Source organism: Melopsittacus undulatus, chromosome 13 (assembly GCF_012275295.1).
Source record: "Melopsittacus undulatus isolate bMelUnd1 chromosome 13, bMelUnd1.mat.Z, whole genome shotgun sequence".
In the NCBI taxonomy this organism is placed as follows: Eukaryota; Metazoa; Chordata; class Aves; order Psittaciformes; family Psittaculidae; genus Melopsittacus; species Melopsittacus undulatus.
In genome coordinates this window covers 6771031-6784755 of record NC_047539.1, presented here as the reverse complement: position 1 = coordinate 6784755, position 13725 = coordinate 6771031, and the positions used below count along the sequence as shown (strand labels likewise).

At 56.6% G+C, this 13725-nt stretch overlaps 1 protein-coding gene across 1 annotated transcript; it reads right to left on the bottom strand.

Annotated features, from left to right (window-relative positions):
- Positions 1-1539: 1539 nt before the first annotated feature.
- DUSP14 (dual specificity phosphatase 14) lies at positions 1540-12557 on the bottom strand. Its single transcript, XM_034068688.1, has 3 exons — positions 12401-12557; positions 4938-5036; positions 1540-3582 (listed from the first exon to the last, which is right to left on the bottom strand). The coding sequence occupies exon 3, from the start codon at positions 3475-3477 to the stop codon at positions 2881-2883; it is 597 nt and encodes a 198-aa protein (XP_033924579.1). The 5' UTR covers positions 3478-3582; positions 4938-5036; positions 12401-12557; the 3' UTR covers positions 1540-2880.
- Between the last annotated feature and the right edge of the window lie 1168 nt (positions 12558-13725).

The following is a 13725-nucleotide window of genomic DNA, read 5'->3' as shown; positions in this document are numbered from 1 at the left end:
ATCTCCGTGGGGGGAAGCTCCTCCATGGCAATACCTGGGCAGGGAGAAACATTCCTGTGACAAGGAAAACACTCGTCTAAAACATCCTTTGTTGAATGAACACACGAGGGACTTCTGCAAAGAAACAGCCACAAGTATTAATACCACAGTGCTGCTCCCTAATAGAATCCCTAATGGATATTTCAGGTGGATTCTTCATTTCCTGATGTGCTTTATTAGGCAATTACATTGGTTTTATAGGTTTAACTTTCCCTTTTGTTTAAAAGTCTTGCTCTTGATGCTTTCCTGGCTGATCATTAGGCTCTTCCCCTTCCCTGGGCACAAGGGCTTTATCCTGGGTATATAATCTATGTAATAATACAAAGCAGAGAATTTCACCCTCCCAGTTCTTATATAGACAATAGTGTTCAATCAGACACAGTCCTTTTGTAGGGGAAGTTTGGTTTTGCAAGCAGACCCCAGTTTTTGTGTGTCTTTCCCCTTTGAAAGGTCAGGCTCCAGCCTCATGATCAGCCTTGTTTTTTCCCTCTAGTTCCTTTTCTCACTGCCCATTTCCCTGGTGTAACCCATAGGTAAAAATAGAGAGATGAGCAGAACGTGGTTTGTAAATGGATGGTCTCCCATGTCTGTCACTGAAACCAGGACACGAGCATGAAACCTGAACTGCATGCAGCTGATGGCAAAACCCCCTTTTATTCCAGTGGGCTAAAAACTCGTGCTTGCTCCACTGCAAAAGCAGGAGGAAACTTCCATGTGCCAGTGTGGGGCTGTGCTTCCCACTCGTGATGCTAACGGATGTGTTGATACTGGTGGGAAAACTGCTGTTGGAAGTATCTGGGGGGGTTATGTGCAGTTTTGTCTAAGAGCATCCTGGATAATGGCTGAGAGAAGGATATGGAAGGGGAATGGGGGGAATAGCTAAGACTTTTTGGCTCTGGAGCCCTTGCAGGGTTGAGTTTGCACTAACTCCTTTCACAGTGGTGTCTCCACGTGCAGGATTGTCATTAATGCAGTGTTAAAGCTGTGACCAGCCTCATGACTTCCATGCCCACAGTAGCTGGGAGCACAAACCCCCTGGGTAAGTGGCTCAATGTGAAGCTGTGAACCTGCACAGCCACCCTCACTGGGAACACTCTGCTCTGTACTTGAAACCTCTGGTCAAAGCCTCTGCACCCAATTCACTCTGTTCCAGACTTTTATCTTGGAAAAGACCATGAAGATCACAGAGTCCATGATTGTTCAGTGTGGAACAACCCTTTAACCACATCTGCTGCTCCTTAAAACCTCAGCTTCAGCCGGGGCTAAATGAGATAAAACTAAAACCTTTGATACAGCCAAATGAATGGCCTGGGGTTTGTGATGAGGAGCAGGGATTGCAGGACACCCACATGGCTGTAAAGTAATCAGCCAAGGGATGGGCACAGAGCACAGCATCTTCCTCAAGACTGAGGTTCAGGTTTGTTTAAAGCTCAGTGTTACACCATGTTCTCGCTGTTACTTGCGGTGCATCAGCGCGGTTCTGAAGAGGAAACCAACACATGTTCTTCTTTAATCTTTATTGATTTTTGTTGTTTTACAAGTATAGAATCTCATTTAGATCAGCTACCTCAGCATCCAGCAATCTGCTTTTCCTCCTTCAGAGATGCAACAGAGGACACGAGCGTCTCGGCGACGAACGGGCTTGCCTTGCTCTCCCCATGTCAGTGCTTCAATGAAACCATCCGGGGGGCAGCGGCTCTGCCGTGGGGAGGCTTCTCCCACATTGGGGTTGGAATCATTCTCCTCGCACACAGAACAAGGCAAAGCCTTCTCCATGAAGCCATCCTTGCCCAGGAGGGTGAGCAGGTCGCCATTCTGCGCAGAGCAGCTCTAGAATGCAGCATAACCTTGAGGACACGGTGATGTAGAAATGGGCTAAGGCAGGTCACGACCGTGCTTAGGGCTCAGTAATCAAGAGGATTTGCCTAATTCCAGTTTCCTGGCAGGCTGATGTTGGATGACACGGCCCAGTCCCTTCGGAAGGTGGCCATGCACACAGAGTCCCCTGACCATCTCTCTGGCTGTCCAGTGCGGGCAGGGTCAACCTCTTGCTCTGTCTTGAGCCATGTTTGGACCAGATCTCTGCTTACTTCCCACCCAACAAAGAACACCAGTTTTCAGTAGTGTATCCCAAGACTATTGCCCTGGCATGGAAGGAGTGAAAAGGGATCAGGTTCTATTTGATCTGGATCGTTGGAGTTTTGTGTCTGACAAGGACTGACCTCGCTCTTTTTATGCTTTCATTGGCTTTTTGGTTTTATTTTTACTTTTAATACAGATTAAGAGCTAACTAAAGATCTCAAACACTACATACTGAGAGTCACTATGGGTGGTAAAGAAAACACCAGCACTAGCACCACAACGCCTGCCTCCCTCTTGGAACATCCCATCACCCCAGAGCAGGACCTTGCTCCTCCCGTGCTAGTGCTGCTCCCAAGCCTCTATAGGGATCTGCAAGGAAGCAAATAAGCTATAAACGAAATACCCAGGCTACCGCATCATAAAGCACACTTTGTTCATCAACTCTGCCAAATGCCTTTCTGGCCTTTCCTCCTAGGATACCCATAAACTGACTAAAAAAAGAAGGGAGGCTTTATGGAAGGAATAAACTCATAAGGAGACCTCATTCTAAATCAGAGAAATGCAGGTGGGGGAATCCCTGTAGAGAGAAATGCTTTGAAGGGGATCGTTGGCCTTGCAGGTTAGTGAGGTGAGAATGAGTTGAGGTTCTGCTGTATGGTAAAGAACCCAAGTTGGCTGTAGAAGGAGAAGGGAATGTCCCCAGTCTGGTTGACTCAGAACAGCGCGTCCCTTCTGTTGTGCTCCCCATCTGCAGTCCCATTAAATCCCCCAGTAAGGCATCAGGGGTCTCCTCTCTCTCTCATAAACGTCTGGGATGATGCCATAGGGTGTCTGTACCATTTTAACCGTCGTCTTCCCAAAGAGCTTCCTCTCGTAGTCTATCAGTTGCCTCCAGAAGCCCACGTTGGGGCGTATAACAGGGCGTCTGGACTTGACCCAGTTGTAGGCCTCAAAGAGGGACACCTTGTGGTACTTCATCAGGTAGGCGATGCAGAGGGTGGCCGACCTGCTCACGCCGGCAGCACAATGGACTAAGGTGGCACCGTGCTTCCGCGCCACGCTGTTGATCTTGTCGGCGACGCTGTCGAAGTAGAGGGAGATGGGAGCGTTGGGCATGTCAGCCAAAGGCACTTTCACGTATTCAAACTGGGGCCAGTTGAAGCTGGGGATCTCGATGGTGGCATTGATGATGCAGGTGATTCCCCGTGAGAGGAGCAGGTGCCGGTTGGAAGCGACGCTGCCCCGGCTCAGGTACAGCGAGGGGGTGATTTGGGCAATGCCCCCCAGGGCACCTTCAGAAAGCATTCGTGGAGCCATCAGAGTTCTCGGTAAGGAGTTGTGGCTTCTGGAGGTCATGGAGGAGCTTGGCACTCACGCTTCCATTATGGGAAGGGATCCAACGGGATCTTCAGCCAAGGGGAAGGATTGTCTGGCTTGGTGGTGCAAGGACAGCAAGAGTCACTGCAAAACACAAGCAAGGCCACATGAGCTGATGGATGAGACCGGGTCTGGGCATGGAAAGGGAAACCCAGCTCACCCTGCTGGGGCCTGGGCAGAGCTCTGTGGGACAAAGTGGTTCTGGTTTGCACCCAGCTTATTACCAAGGGGCCCCCGGGCACTGCCTGGACAGATCCTCACCAAAACCTCTTCCAGCCTAATTAGCTCCAATTACTCGTCAAGGGCTTAGGCAGGTACCTGTGGAAGATTACCTCTGCCTGCTCCATGCTCAAAAGCAGCAACTGCACAACTGGCCCCAGGCCAAAGGGATGGTGAGAAGCTGCTGCGGATGCCAGCAGCTCAGACAACCCTGCCCTCTCCCAGTGCCACCCTGCTCCTTTTTGAGGTGCAGGATTGGCCCCACCAAAGTACACAGGCAGCAGAGAGCTGCTGGGTGGAAGGGCCGTGACTCACGTCCATCCGCATCCGTCAGTGGCTCTCGGCTGGGCCGGGAAGTGTGGAAAGAGTGACCTGGTTATGTCAGGAGCTGCGAGTAAACCCGAAGCACAGGCTGGGACACGGGAGGCTCCTTCCCTCTGCTCTAATGACTGAGTAATGCTTTGGAGACAGCCTCGCTCTGCAGAGGCTTGGGCTTGCCTGCGTGAGCCATGCATCCCTGGCTGGGGCACCCAGGAAGGAGCCCCACTTCGTTTCCCCTGTTCCTTTAGGACTTCTTGGAGAAGGGGATGAGCAATAGTATTCCCAGTCCCTTTTAGCTCTGTGTTCTCCAGCCAGAGATGGGCCATGGGAAGGCTCCAGCCACTGCATGCTGGGGAGTCCCTGCTCTGCCCAGGTACATCTGAGCCCAACAAAGCATCACTGGGCACCACATGGAGGGGACCTGGGGACCACTTTGTCCCTCCAACCATTAACTATGGGTCAAAGGGTCCCCAGAGGGCTGAGAGCCCTCTCCTGCAGCCCTAACACGACAGCACAGCCCTGCCTGCATCCCGTGTTCCAGGAAGCAGCGGCAGGTCTCAGCAGCAGCTTGTAAAGCTGCCAGGGGATTTTTGGCATGGCTTTGTGGTACGGTAACTTACTGAGCATAACACGGGCTCCTCTGTGCCTTATCCCTGCTGGCACCTACTTGAGCAGCCCCTGAACCATGGGCCTGAAGTGCTGCTGCTGCACTTGGAGTTCCTGCCCTGACAAGAAGAGTGTTGGTGCAGGGGGGAGCGCTCAGCTTCCCCTGCAGACACCCCAGTGCAGCAGCCAGCTGGAGCAGCAGGGAAAGGCACGTGCTCCCAAAGGAATAAAGTCCTTTGAGCAGGGGGAATCAAGGAGCTGTTACCGGTAACACGAAGGATTTGGGCACTTACCCGTGGTAAGGAAGTGTCCTGCTCCAGATCACCAACGGGCTCACGGATGTGATGGGCTGCTGAAGGGTGGATGGCTCACAGAACACGTCCAACGCTGAGCTGAGGAGAGAAGAGAGTTCATGGGGTTTATTGGGATCTGTGCTGGACCCAGACTCGATCCCAGGCAGCCCCTCTGCTGAGGTATGGTTAACCCCCAGTCTGGGTGCTTGTCCAAGAACTGGGAGCAGCACTGAAGTCACTCAGAGGAGTCTGAGCTGGCACAGAAGTAATGGCTCAAACACAATAGTTTAAGTAATTAATTTACTCTCCAAATGGGGATTTTAATGGCTCACCTCCCTTGAGGATGGCTGCGAAGAGTGAGCAGAGGGTGACTGCTGGAGCTCATCATCCTGCTCACAGCCAAGGGCCTCTGGTGCAGGGCAGAGCATCCCAGGACTCACCTGCCCTATATCCATGGGGCTGCAGCCACTCCCCACAGGCACCCAGGGCACTCCTCGGGGCAGTTTGGGAAGGGCTTCAGCTGCTTTCCATAAAGTGGTTCCTGTTTGCAGGCACCAACTGATCCAGGCATTTGCATGTGACAGGCTGGGCTCGCTCAGCAAACTGGGGTGCACTGAGCACCCCCGGGACAGCATCACACGGTCAGTGATGAGCAGCTTCCTATGGGACACACTGCTCTGCTGGGAAGAGCAGAGCATGCCAGGGAGGTGTCCATCTGCCCACCTCTGCTTCCTGCCAGCAGCAGAAGGGGAATGGGATGGATCTGGGGCCCATGGTCCTGTGTCACAGTCACACACCAGTTCCCAAGGCTCCAAGGGTCTGACACTGGGCAGCAGGAACCAGAACAGAAAGAGTTAATGTTCTGGAGCAGAGATCCTTATATAAGCAAGAGATGAGGCTGCTGCTGCCCAGCAGGAGCAGATGCAGGGGGAAAGATGCTCTGGAGAGGGGCAGCCCCGCATCCCTGCCCGTGTCCCACAGCAGGAGCTGCCTGGGATGCCATCGGCTGTCTGAGGCAGGTGACAGAGCCACAGTGCCCACACGAACCGGGCTGGAAATGGGAAGGAGCCTCATGTGCCATGAGCAGAGGCTGATGCCGATCAGGACTTCCAGCAGGCTTGTGGGTGCGAGTCTCCATCTGCCCCTGTAGCTGCCCCTTCTCCCAAGCCTCCTGCCTGGCCCCAGGACAGAGGCCGCCTGAATCCTGTCCTGCTCCCATCAAACTCCCTTTGCCTTTCCCAACACACCCTCTGATACAGCCACTTGGCACCGTCTCGTGTGACACAAACCCCACATCTCCTTGGCTCGAGTTTCTGAGCGGCTCCATCCCAAAGGGATGGATGTGGTGGTGGGCTCCTGCAAAGGCTTTAATTCCTGGAGGATGCAGGCCTGGGGTAAAGAGTGGCTGGTGTTGGGCTGGTAGCAACCAGGTGCTGCTGCTCCCATCGTCATTTGCAGAGCTGATTCCAGTTAATGGGATCGTTCATCTTGCAGCACTCAGCAAATCCCTCCCTAGGCTCTGCCCTGGTCTCCCCCATGCACAGGGACCACGCTGCTGGGTGCAGGGGGTCCCTGTTGGCAGGGGCTGGGAGCAGGGCAGCCTCCTCCCTCCCAGCAGATTGGTGGCTGCTGCCTGGCTCCCATCTGGATAATGAGGGGTGGGGAACCAAGTGGGTAATTACAGCCTGGAGCAGGCTCTGCTCTTCAAAGCCTCCAGATCCTCTCCACACAGCTCCTGGCCAGCACCCTCCATGACTGGGACCTCATCCTGCAGCCAGCGGCTCTCCAGGGCTCAGGTAAGGCTGGCTCCTATGGGGCACTGTGGGTTCCTGCTGTATCTCTGCATTGTGCTTTGCGTGGTTCATCTGTGGTCAGGCCCATAGGGAGATGGGGCAATGTGGTGGTTGCTCCCATGAGAGGCTGGTAGTGTGTAATCCTGGTTTGTATCCCACCTGGGCTGGATTTCCTGGCATCAGAGTGGCTCAAAAGCATTACTGGGATGCTGCTGGCATGGCTTGTGGAGCCAGTGGTCTCCAGTGCCTCAAAGGGGTTGCTGCTGGCAATGCTTGTGGCTCTGTTCTTCCAGGTCTTGCTTAACTGGAGTTTGGTTCCCTTGCTTTTGTTCCCTGGAATGCATCCTGCTGACAAGGGCTGAAATTCCCACAGGAAAGCATTCCCGGGTCCAGGACCTCCTGTGAAAGGCTTGAAAGCACCTCTGAAAGCTTAAAAGACAGAGGCAAAGAGGCAGACGTTAGTTAAACACACTGTGATCTCTGGGGCAGGAGGGGAGAGCCTTGTTTGTTGGTCTCTAGACAATGAGCTGGCAAGTCTGAGCTTCTGCTTGCTCCTTCTGGTGCTGTGGATGGTTCCTCTGGTGCTTTGGGATGGTTTGGGGGGATTTCCCCTTTTCTATGGGCTCTGGCTTGTGAGCAGAGGCTGTGGCTTAGTTCTGAGGGACCTGAGTCAGACTTGCAGCTTGTGTTGGATTCTGTGGCTGTACCTGGCAGAGGGGAGAGCATCCTCAGGCCCTTCTGCCCCCGGACCATTGGAGCTGTGTGCCCCCATGGCTGGGGGGGGTCGGCTGGTCCAGCGCTGGCTGTGCTGCAGAGGTGTTGTTGTGTTCCCAGAGCATCACATGGGGCTCGGAGCAGGTCTGTGGGCTGCAGGTGTGAACTGGTCCGTGCTGGAGCAAACCCTCTCCCCCTTCCCCGCAGAGAAGTTACTCATTTCAGAGGTGACAAACGCTCCCTAACGCTGCAGTGAGGAGTCAGTCCTGCAGGTGCTGAGCTCAGGGCTCTCCTGGCCAGGCTGAAGCCATTTGCTGCTCACAAACTGTTGTGGAGAGCAGCACAGGACAGATCTCAGCAGAGAGCACAAACCACAGCCATGCTCAGGGTCAGGGCCTGCTTGTGCTGAGTCCAGGGGAGCTCAGGGTGGGCCTGAGGCCAATGGCTGCCTGCTTATCCTGGGTATCACTTACATCCTTATCCACCCTTATCACCTGGCAGAGCCGAGGGGAGGATGTTTGGGAACTGCTGGTTCTTGTGCTCCTCTTCCCATTCATTTTGCTGTGCTGGGTCTTTGCTTCCTGCCTTTGGCTGTTGTGGATGTGCTCCCAAAGCTGTCACAGCCTCCTCTTGGGAGCATGGCTCAGAACCATCAGCATATGAGGGATGAGTGGTTTGGATTTGAACTGGGAAGCAGGAGGGAGCAGACTGAGGCTGATGGAGGATGCCTGGGCTGAGCCCTCATTGATTCCTGCTCACAGCCTCCGTTATCCTCCCAGGCGAGCCCAGGGTGGAAGCTGTTGGGTGTTAAATGCAGGTAATAACCTGGGTACCCACAGGTGGGAGCAGGCCTGGCTGCCCATGCAGCACCCAGCAGGGCCCTGTGCTTGCAGCCACACACCGGTAACTTCACACAGGTTTGAAGCACAGGTCCTGGACTTACCCTTGCTCAACAGCCCCAGATCAAACACATTTACTCCATGAGCACAGCCTTGTTCCAAGGTGCAGCTCTGCCTCCTCCACACAGCTGGAATTCGGGCTGCTCCCATGACCTGAGCCAGCTCTCAGGGCTGATGATTCCCTATCAGCCTGTCCCAGCCTGCTGTGATGCTGCCTTTGGAGGGGTGACAGCAGCATCACAGCCCATCTCCCTCCCATGGGCACCAGGCTTGGGGAACAGCAGGACCTTGTAACCCCCCTGCACACAGGAGCAGTGTCCTTGCTCTTGCAGCTCCTGCTGCAGGCACGTTACCCCACGGAGCCTTGGTCTGTGACCGGCTTAATGCACTGAGGAAACTACGAGGGGTTAACAAGCGATTGTAAACCGCATGGGTAGCATTGCAAGCGTTCACAGACCATCGGGGCACACGTTATAGCTGGAACTTGTAAAACACATGTTGGGCTGAGCTCCTAAACGTCTAGCAGTGCTCTGGGTCCCTCCCTGCTCTGCCAGCCAAAGCCTGGCTCCTGCTTTCCTATTCTCCCAGCACCAAAGGAGCTGGAAACAAGGGTGGTGAGGTTTTTGGAAGGATCCATCTGAGGATGCTCCTCGGCTCTCCCATATGCAGGGGAGGCAGCTCCAGCAGAGCCTGCCCACGGGCACACCACACGTGCCCTGCTCCCTGCCACGCAGCCGCCTCTTCCTCACCGCTGTGGAGTGGGATTGAGATTGGGATCGGGAGCAGGCAGAGGTGCTTCCCCTCTGCTGCACAGCTGGGTCCTGCCGGCAAAGCTGCTGCCATAGGGATTGCTCCCAGCTGCCGTGTGGGAGACAGGAATAATCCAGAGCACGTTGGTCCTTGTATGCGATGCGTGTTGTATCCTGTGTGTGATACAGCCGGGGACAAGCTTCCCTCTGCAACAGGGTTTTATGCAGGAGAAACAAACATCTTTCTTGTTAAAGCAGTGCCTGTTCTATGGGAGCTGCTGGCTCCATGCCTGTTCTATGGGAGCTGCTGGCTCCAGTGTGCTTGGGGGGAGCAGGGGGAGCACAGGGCTCCCAGCACAAGTCTGTAATGCAGCCATCTGTATCCTACTTAAAACCTCTGAAACACCCTTTACGAAGCAGACCCAAGCCTTGAGGAGGCATGAACAGGATGCTACAGTTGTGTGCAGCATCGGTTCTGTGCTCAGCTGGACACCAAGGGCTGGCTTCAAACCTGGAGTGGAAACGGGCTGTGCCGAGAGCTACAGCTCATCTGGGTACCAGCTGACGGCATCTGGGTTGCAGGTGCGTTAGAAAAGCTCCTCTGCTCCATCCTCTGCTCCCTATGCCCATGTGTGACACAGGGGCTTGGAGCAGCTGCTCCAGTGGAAGGTGTCCCTGCCCCTGGCAGGGTTGGAACTGGGTGAGCTTTAAGGTCCCCTCCAGCCCAAACTATTCCATGATTCTGTGTTCCAAATGCAGCCCCACTTCCCAGGAGGGGTCTCCAGTAAACCTGACTGTGACATAGCTCCTGCTGGAGGAATCCCCTGTGGATTCCAGGTGTAGCTCATCACAGGGCAGTCAAAGCAGGAATCAAGAGCTGGAAGGGCAGCAGGAAAGCAGGAGGGGAATGGACTGGTCGTAAGGAATGAGGTCACCTCTGAGCACATCCATGGGGTTGCTTTGGCTAACAGGAAGAGAGGCTGATTTTCATCCATTAGAAATCAAGTTTCTGTGTGGCAACAAATACTCCCTGTGCCAGCAGCTGGGATTCCTGCTGCTGGCATTCCATGAGCTGCTGCCCAGCCTCCCAGTGGGAAAGGACCCTCCGTGCTGCAGGTGGGATGGGGATGAAGGGGAATATTAAGTCTCCTCAGCCCAGGAACCCCAATAGAGCACAGGGCAGGAATGAGCGGCGGCACTTGTTGAGCTTCCTGCTGGGAAACTAAAACCTGCCTCGTTGGTACTATATTCTCACTATCTATAACTATTCCTACCATTATGTTCTCCCTCTGTAGGTTTAAGTGGGGGAGCAGCTGTGTGAGACCAGCCACGAGCTGCAGGGCTGGTCCTGGGGCAGCCTCCCCCAGCCCTGTGCTGCTCAAGGACAGCAGGCAGTGCATTTGCCTTCCAGGTTAAAGCTTCCTACCTGGGGAGCTGGAGCTGCTGGGGAGGGATTCCTCAGCTAGTTCCCAACGGCAGAGCCTTATCTGCTGGCTGTTTGCATTCCCGAGCACTATGGTTGCTCAGTGGGCTGTTTCCTGAGCCAGCAGTCAGTGTGTGTGTATGGTGAGGGTTGTGTACCTGGAAAGGCACTGAGAGAAGCTCCTGTACCCGATTTGAGGCATTCCAGGGAAAACCATCCCATAAGGAAGGTCCTGCAGTGGTAGCAGGGAACTCCCTGGCTCTACTGGGGAGCGGGAGTGAAGCTGCTCCTGGTACCTGCTGCCTTTCCCAGGTGCCTTTTCCCTTCTCATTCCCAACTTCTGCCTGGGCACCCCACTGTGCCCCGTGGCCGGTTCCCTGGGATAAAGCTGGTACCGACTCAAAGCAGAGATCCGCTTGAGACTTTCCATGCAGGCTCCTGCATTTCTTCCCTCCCTCCTGCGGTGCCTGATGGTTTAGGCAGGGTCCCCCCTTCCACCCCGTACGTTTCTAGCAGCAGAGCAGCATGAGCCCTCTGCCTTTCCAGCTCCGAGATTCCAGCTGGGATCAGGTATTGAAGTAAGCCATGCAAATTCCAGTATTACCCTGACCAACGAGGGAGCAGCACCAGAGCCTGGAGCAGACCCAGCAGAGCACAGCAAGGGCTTGGATGAAATCCATGGGATTTCTCCTTTGTTCCCGCAGGAAGGATGGGATGTGCCTGCCCTGTCCAGGGCCCTTGGTGGCAGAAAGGACAGGCAGAGCTGCAGGCTCACACCTTGTAGGCGTGAACCGACTGGAACCTGCTGCATTAGTGCTCCCCTCCTGCCTTAGCCAAGCCATGGCCGGGAATGGTGTGAGCTCCCCAAACTGGGGACTCCTGTTATCCATAGTCTGGATAGTTGGAGTGTTACAGATCCCATCCTCACCTCCAGGAACAGGGATGGAGAGGCCCTGCAGGACACTCCCTGCCTGAGCAGGGACAGCTGATCCCAGGTGCCATAAGGGAAAACAGTGTTTTGTCAGTGCTAACCCAGCCACCATTCCTGTGGTGATGGCATTTAGGGATAACCTGACCCCGCAACCCGATATTAGGCCGTCCGTCACCGCTGGGAGCTCCGGCACACACAGACTCATGGGCTGCCCCGTCGAACAGGTTACAACCCTTCCCCATCTCCCTGCGGCCAAACGCCACTCATTGATTCCTGCCGGACTCCGGGGCTGAGTCAAGGCCCCGCACACGCAACCGGTTTGCTTTGGAGGCCGGCGAGCCGCAGGCACGCGATGGGGTTCGCCAGCACCGAGGTGCCCAGGGCACCCCATGGGCTCCCATCCCGATGGGAAGCGCTGCCCCCCGCGGGGGGGGGGGGGGGGGGGGGTATGGGTGATGCTCCTGCATCCCCGACCCCTGCGCTCGGTTAACGATCGGGAGCGAGTCCCCACCACCGGCCCGGCTTTAACCATCCTCAAGCAGGTTCCTGGGGTTTGGGGGCACCTCTTGGCATTGCTGCCTCGGTGCTCCACAGCATCCCGGCACCATCCCTGGGCACCGGGACCATCCCAGCCTGGCACTGGGCACAGCCGGCTCCCAAGCCATTGGGTCTCCATCCAGCCCCAGTGCCCCAGCGGGGCTCCAAGCCCCGGTACCGCGCTCTGATGGCGGCGGGGTGGGGGGATCTCCTCGCATCCCAATGGGACGGTTAAAGAGGGGGCCCAACGTCTCAGACCCGAGGCGAAGGGGAGGCCGGTGGTGTCCATGGGGACTGAAGGCAGGGAGCCCAGGGCGAGCTGTAAATAACACCCGATCGGCGGCGAAAGGCGACAAACCGGTAACCTCCCCACCATCCCCGGTACCCCCGGTACCCCCCTCCCCTCGGCCCCCTCACCATGGCTCCGCGGCGGTTCCGTGCCGGGCGGCGGCCGCGCAGCACTTTTATCCGGCGCGGCCGGGCTCGGTCTCCGGAGCTGCCACCTGACCGCGGCGCTGCCGGGGCCGCCCCCCGCCCTCCGCCCGCCGAGCCGCGGTTTCCAGGCTACGGCGGGGCCCGGCCCGCCCGGCGCGGCCCCGGGGCGGAGGCAGCTGGCGCCCGGCCCAGCCTTAAAGGCGCCGCGGCCCCGCCGGGGTTCCCGTGGTCCCTGAGGGGGGGGGTCCTGTGGGGACGCGATGGAGGCCCCATGGGTATGGCAGTGAGTCAGTGAGGGGCACTGGGGACATGGTGGGGTCCGTGAGGGGATATGGCAGTGTGAGGGTCCGTGTGGGGACATGAAGGAGGCCCATGGGTATGGCAGTGTGTCAGTGAGGGGCACTGTTGACATGGAGGTGGGGGGGGTCCCTGTGAGGACAAATGGAGGTCTCTGAAGGGGATATGGCGGTGTGTCAGTGTGTCAGTGAGGGGCCATGAGGGGATATGGAGGTGGAGGGGGTCCCTGTGGGGACATGAAGGAGACCCATGGGCATGGCGGTGTCAGTGAGGGGACGTGAGGGGCCCTGTGGACATGGGGACATGGCGGGGTCTCTGAGGGAATATGGCGGTGTGTCAGTGAGGGGCCCTGTGGACATGGGGACGTGGGGGGTCCCTGTGGGGACGAATGGGGGTCTCGGAGGGGATATGGCGGTGTGTCAGCATGTCAATGAGGGGCCATGAGGGTCCCTGAAGGGGATATGGTGTTGGGGGGGGTCCCTGTGGGGCCATGAAGGAGGCCCATGGGCATGGCGGTGTCAGTGTGGGGACATGGTGCTGCGTGAGGAGTCCCTGTGGGGACATGAGGGTCCCTGTGGACATGGGAATGTGGTGGGGTCCCCGAGGGGATATGGCAGTGTGTGAGGGTCACTGTGGGGTTAGGGACATGGACGGGGCTCTGTGGGGAGGAGAATGTGGTAGAGTCACTAAAGGAACATGGCGGGGTGCCTGTGGGGCCGTGAGGAGCTCGCAGTGAGGACATGATAGTGTGTGGGGATGTGGCCACATCCATGCTGGGTGCGGTGGGGGACATGTCATGTCCCCTGCCAGTGTGTGTGGGGACAAGGTGGGCTCCCTTGGGATGTTCCAGAGTCCCTGTGGGGACGAGGCGGGTGCCCATGGGAGCCAGGTCTCTGTGGGCTCAGGACATTCCCAAGCGGCAGCCACTGCTCTCTCCTTGCTGTGCCAGGAGCAGGGAAAAGGATGGAGTGTGGCTTGGGAATCCTGGCTCCTATGGGCGCTGTGCTGGG

Bases quoted from the DNA above. Each gene is read 5' to 3' on its own strand.
- DUSP14 (XM_034068688.1), bottom strand. From the start codon at position 3,477: ATGACCTCCAGAAGCCACAACTCCTTACCGAGAACTCTGATGGCTCCA.